This window comes from Branchiostoma floridae, chromosome 12 (assembly GCF_000003815.2).
Source record: "Branchiostoma floridae strain S238N-H82 chromosome 12, Bfl_VNyyK, whole genome shotgun sequence".
Lineage (NCBI taxonomy): Eukaryota > Metazoa > Chordata > Leptocardii > Amphioxiformes > Branchiostomatidae > Branchiostoma > Branchiostoma floridae.
In genome coordinates this window covers 17,947,893-17,954,123 of record NC_049990.1, presented here as the reverse complement: position 1 = coordinate 17,954,123, position 6,231 = coordinate 17,947,893, and the positions used below count along the sequence as shown (strand labels likewise).

The window sequence follows — 6,231 nt, the reverse complement described above, 5'->3', positions numbered from 1 at the left end:
CAACCCAGGACCTGGTAACAAGAATTAACAGTTTTTTTTCAGAGCATTCGAAACATTCTGGCATAACTTAACATTTTTCCTGGATGATTTTCCTAACAATTTGTTAATTGGTATCAGAATTCATGTAGCTGTCACTTTTGTTGCTCTTTGCTGCATTCTGATCGTCAAAATCATCAGCATTCTGATACAAAAGTACAAAACACCAAAAGTTGACTTATCTTGCTTTCTTTCCCCTCTCCATCCCACAACACATTATATTATGATGTTACCTACAAAATTGTAAAAAAAGAAGACTTCAAAATTCTGTATACAGTACTTGGTGATAAGCCATTTAGGTAGTCTTTAACGACTAGTGAAATAACATGAGGCACAAATAGGAATTTTGTGCCATTCGACATCAAACATCAAAATGTCCATACTTCAATGCATGTCACAATACTTTACATTTGTACATATATACCCACAGCACATTACACATTAACTAGTGACACTGTTAAATGTACAAGGCATCAAAATTTAACTGTCTCTATCAAAAGTTTCCTATCATGGTGGAAAATGATTGAAATCTATTGGTGCCTCAATAGAATCTGTACAATCGATACATTGAACAATGACATGTTGTTTCTAAACCATACAAAATGTACACCTACATTGCTACAGACAAATCCAATCCCTATAACACTTTGTCAAAGGCTGCCAAACTTGAATATTGCAACAGCTTCTAGGCCAACTTGAGTGGTGGCACTTGTTCAACTGACAACATGACAGAAACAGGCCTCTTCTTTTAACGTTACCAGTCTAAACCTTATCCAAATACAATTCAATCTCTACAACAGGAATGTGAATGATTCTATATAGTGACGCTCAAGAAGAGTGACGGATGTCACTCTAATATCCAGCAGTAAATCTACGTTTTTATCCAGCTGCAGAGATTGAACTGTAGTTGAATATTGTTTACCTGGATGTCTAACCTTTATAAACAGTCCATAAACCTTATCCATAAAACTACGTCCATGTAAAACACATCCATGACTTATTTCATCAGGTAGGATAATCCATGGACAACAAGTTTCATTATTCACAACAGGGCTCTAGATCTAGCCAGCTCGATATTTTTTTCCGTCAGCCAATTCCCATTGTCGCAAAAACACTATTCCAGGAGTTAGAGAGACTGAACTGAGACCTTGAAAAACGGGTTTTAATGAGATTATCGTATGCGAAAGGGCACCGACACACATTGTCAACAATCATAATAATAGCAAAACAAACAGTGTGTGGCTTCTACGGCCGTGGACGGCATCCCCAAGCAGCCTGTAGCTTCCACCACGGAGCTTTTATCAGATTTTTGTCCGTCAAAGTTGACGAATTGGTTTTAACATTTTTCCGTCACACACAGCAAATTTCTGTCAATTGACGGAAAAACGGACGCTGGCTAGAGCCCTGATTCACAACCAGGATCCAATTCTAGTTCAGCTTTATCCGAGTTGCTTTTGTGTCATAACAAATTGTATTACTATGGATTCCACCAAACACAGATGAGCTTTCATTAGAGTAATGGGAGTTGAGGTCATGGTTGTGAATAACAAGCCTTGTTATCCTAGGTATTTTGTTTTTAGTTAATAAATAGCCAGGTCCATGAGTGACAACATTATGATACAATATGATAGCAAAGTAAACTTACACAGAATACAAAATGTACACTTTCCACATTCGCATCTTCACATCAGCAGAGGCATTGGGACCAGGCACAACAGAGGAACCGTCCAACACTGCACAAAGTCCATTATTAAAAGGTTGTGTTTTTTTTCACGAAAGCATGTTTTACGCATGCTTCATGTTTGCTTGAAGAACACATTTCGTGTAGTGCAAACACAACATTTACCATTTTGGTGGAAAAACGATAAATACTTCTTTGTAACAAGCACCAGATCAGCTGGCCACCTTTACAATGGAACAAGCTCAAAAAAAGGGTACACTTACATCATGTATTTATTATAACGACTTGACTGACGTACCAAATATTGCTCATCAAGTCCGGAGAATTATTCTTACATCATCTTGCTTGGTTGTCCATCGTTTTCGATGATGACCATACTAGAAATGAAAAGAACATTGGGTGTTTTCTCAAAGTCACTGACACTCCATTCCTATCAGTCACATTTCACTGGAGTGGTAAATATAAGGCAGCATTGCTAAGCAGGATCTGATATGTCATCAACTTTACTCCTGAAATGCCAAAGTCTCGGTAACTTCAATCCAAAGAATGACACTCATCCATTGAAATGTGACCGATGTATGTGTATATGCCAATTTATGACAAATCAACACCACCCACTGTTACACAATGCCTCAGTCTGGACGGGTCACTTCAAGAACCTTGAAATGTTCATAAATACATGCAGTACCGGCACGAGGTGACAGGGGTCCCTGCTGATTGGACAGAGACGTGTTGATGAAGGCTGCTGGTTGTAGCAGCATGAGACCGTGATGTGGAATGTGGAGTAATATTGCAGTACAAGTGCTGGTAGCCAGCGAGTCAGCCACTATCTGATCTGCAGGTCTTTGACAGCCTGTAGGATTCTCTTCACATGCCCCACCTTTCTCACGCCCAGGTCCTGAAAACAACAAGAAAGAAAGTTTATCTGCAAGTTTGTTCTCAAAGGCTCATTGCAAGTACGTCCATGATTGTAAAATCCATGAATTGATATGCATGCTTATGATCACTAGTTTAAACAACATGTTATTGAGTGGGCCGACTACTCTCTCTTCGCAGCCAGAGGCTGAATTATGAGGAGCTTACAAATAGGCAGGGCTAGATCGCAAGGGTCTGGAGCGAGCTGCCATCTGGCACCACTCAGGTGACCTGATGAATACGACAGTAATTGCCCCAGGTGCGGACATAGGACTGTAGGCTTTGAATCACTCAAACCGGGAATGACCCCTACTCTTTCCAATACTTGTGGTAGGACCTTTAACGTACTCGAGGTGTGGCTCTCCTCAAACACGGGACCTTTGTTTAACATCCTATCCGAGGGAAGGCCCTAACCGAAGCTAGGTACTAATTTTCACCTGTGAGTGAAGTGAGGAAAGTGTTGTAAAGTACCTTTCCTAAGGGCACAACATCGGTGACACATCATGTTTCGAACCTGTTACCTTGGGGCCTTGGTCAAACACCTTACCGGTTGCACTACACGATGCCGCTTTCACTTATAATAGATAAATGTGAAAAGGTTGGGTGTGTTGTCATTGTGTAGTGCCACTGTGGCATGCCTGTAAAGCTGGCGCACTATACATGTATGTTAAAGGGTGGCTATACCAGCTGCGCAATATAGATATTCCGATATTTTGCGTACCTTGAGGTCCCTCCTCTCCAGGGCGAGCAGCTCGGCACCGCGGATGTCGTTCTTCATGAAGCTGTCGCGGTACTCTCCGAGAGCCAGGGACTCCAACCAACCACCCACCTCCTCTGGTCCCCACTGGAAGACTGGAATGTCTGGTAAAGGAAACAACACATTCAGTTTCCAATCACTCGAATGTGACGGTGGTCAACATTAAGTTACAATCATTGTTAAACTCATTGTATATCCATACACAAAATGAAGCGCTTTCCAACAATGGTAAATGACCCAAAGTCTAAGTCACACATCCAGACCGGAAGTGTGACGTCAGCAAAGGGTCAAAGGTGCTTGGAAGTCGGAATCAGCCCCCATCTCAGTTAGGCTTTGGGTCATTTCAACTTGATAAGGATTAGAGGACTGCTTGAAAGCTTGTTGGTAAGCGTTTGGGTATGGATACAGCGTTTAAAATTGTAACATAAGTTTCCAATCACATTTTGAAAATGAACTCAAAGGCCAACAGTGCCAGAGACTGCAGGAATCCTCAATTTGAAATGGCCCCTGCTGAGCTTGGCCCCAATTTTAATCAATTTTGATTGTTGAGTGAGGTGTGAATGCCCTCTGGAGACTGCAAAATAGTAAAGAAAAAAGTTCTTGCTGGTTAGACCATTGGTTGCTTAGCAGAGGATCATGACTTTGTAAAATTGGACAGGACTGTTTTGATGTGGCTTGTAACTAGAGGCAGTTGGCTACAATAGCTGGTTGGTCTACAAGGTTTGATTGTTTTGCTCATTTGGAATTATTTATGAATAGGGAGACAGCAAATTAATGAGTAAGCATTACTCATATTTTTTCATTGTACTTTTATACTTGATAAGAATAAGTAAGAATGGCAGAAAATCAGATACAACAAACATATGAGTAAAAGTTAACGCAGATACAAAATAATTCTTACTTGTAGAAACACCAGACATACTGCCGGCACTCTCCTTCATGGAGGACTCTTCTCTCTCCTTCTCCCTCTCCTTGTCCTTGGTTTTTGACTTCCTGAGTTTACGGACAAGGCCAAACTTCCCGGAGCTCTTGGTTCGTTGCTTGGGTACAGGGGACATCCCATAATCACTTTGGTACTAAACAGAGAAAGAACATAATTTTTTTTACCTCCGTGAAACAGGGGTATTGTAGTGACTGTTGTGTGTTTGCAACGCTGGTGTCTGTCGTCAAGATAACTAGAGAATGCCTGTAGTGTATAGATTGTTTTGAGATCATTTCGAATGTGGGTAGGTCTTTATAAGAAGAAGGAGTCCCCTAGTGGTGTGTAATGGTACTGCAACAGAACCTCCAGTTTTGACATCTTACATGTGTATTGGTTTACAGATGTGTTAACAGATGACATTCCAAATGCAGTAGAGACACCTATGGTGCAGAGCAATGTGAACCAGTCAGCAATGCCCCAACGAAGGTGACAGACATCACCGAAATGTCAGTTGAATGAAACACTAGGCTGTGTGCGAAGATTCAAGAATCTGTATCTGCAGGTGTATCTGTAACTATATAGCCGTTATAACCGCCCTTTGGCATAACACACTTTGGCAGGCACGTGGTGCGGCAGCAGCTGGTTATATTATACTGAACGACCTGTCACACCTAATTTTTCAACATCTATCTGCAAGCGTTCTTTAAAACTATTCAGAGAAGATGCCCCTACTGTGCTTGGTGATAACGAATTCCACTCTACGATAGTTCTGGGAAAATTTGAGTTTTTGAACACGTCAATCCTAGCTTGGTAACTCTAGTACTTGAAGTCATGAACACAAAAAGAGATGAGTCTATATTTACCTCCTCATCAGAAGGTTGTACACCCAACAATGCAGACACGTGGCCTGCGGACCTGGAGTGCTGTGGCCTGCTGGGGGCCGGGGGCGACGCGTACTCCACGGGACTTGCCGCAGAGCCCTGCAACGGCGCAGCTGCCAGACTTGGCACCTGGAAGTGAAAGGAAGAAAAAGTGAGGGACAGAGAACCATGCAAGTCTCACCGTAGTCTCGCACTCTCGTGAGACTAGGTCACTCCATGAACAAGATGGACTGATAGCCATAGAAAATTTGGAGAAGAAAATTCTATTAACCGACCTCAAACCAGATTTCAATGAGCCCAATGAATTCAACCAACTGTCAAGCTAATCTTAAATTGGCTATGACAGAACTGATGCAAGGCATACATTATTTATAAGTTCAATTACTGGGGAAATTCTCCTTCAAGTTGCTCTTTTCGATAAGTACAATGAACAGTGGACCATGACTTAATGCCCCATCCTTATTAGGACTGCAACTCTTTCCAGTCAGGTGAACAACGACAGCGGGGATTTGAACTCAAAACATCTTGTTCTAAACTACTCCAGACGTACTTGTTCCACCCGGCGCAGCTCCTGGTCCACCAGGTTCAGCGCGTGCACCAGCTTCCGCTCCAAGTCTTCGTCCATGTTGTCGATACTGCCGATGATCTGCCCCACCCCCGCGTACAGGCAGGCGGTGCTCGTAATCATGTCTGCCGCCTCCTTTTTAGTAACCAGCTACAGAAATCACAGCAACATGGTACAGTTACAACATGTACATCCCTTTATTTGACACCCCTACATTATGTAATTATGTTCTGACGTCCCAATATTCTGACACCCCTATGTTTCGACATCCCTATTTCTTTACATCTCTATGTCCCGACACATCCTAACGCTACATTCATACATGCTAATCGGGACATACAGGCTGTCTCCCTAGCACAATACATGTGTATCAGTTAGCAAAGGTTCCATCAAAGCCCACCAGGTCATCATTGAGGACTGAAAAGGAGACTGTCCAGACTCACGTCTGCCAGCCTGCCCTGAGAGTAGACCTTG

At 42.4% G+C, this 6,231-nt stretch overlaps 1 protein-coding gene across 1 annotated transcript in view; it reads right to left on the bottom strand.

Moving 5' to 3' along the window:
* Window positions 1–1,799: 1,799 nt before the first annotated feature.
* Window positions 1,800–6,231, bottom strand: part of LOC118427094 (diacylglycerol kinase delta-like) — a 68,956-nt gene continuing 64,524 nt past the window's right edge. The window contains exons 26-31 of the mRNA XM_035836729.1: window positions 6,201–6,210; window positions 5,743–5,907; window positions 5,175–5,321; window positions 4,291–4,465; window positions 3,354–3,493; window positions 1,800–2,615 (exon numbers count right to left, since the gene is read on the bottom strand). Of these exons, the coding sequence (XP_035692622.1) occupies window positions 2,544–2,615; window positions 3,354–3,493; window positions 4,291–4,465; window positions 5,175–5,321; window positions 5,743–5,907; window positions 6,201–6,210 (709 nt within the window). The 3' untranslated portion in view covers window positions 1,800–2,543. The remainder of the gene's footprint in view (window positions 2,616–3,353; window positions 3,494–4,290; window positions 4,466–5,174; window positions 5,322–5,742; window positions 5,908–6,200; window positions 6,211–6,231) is intronic.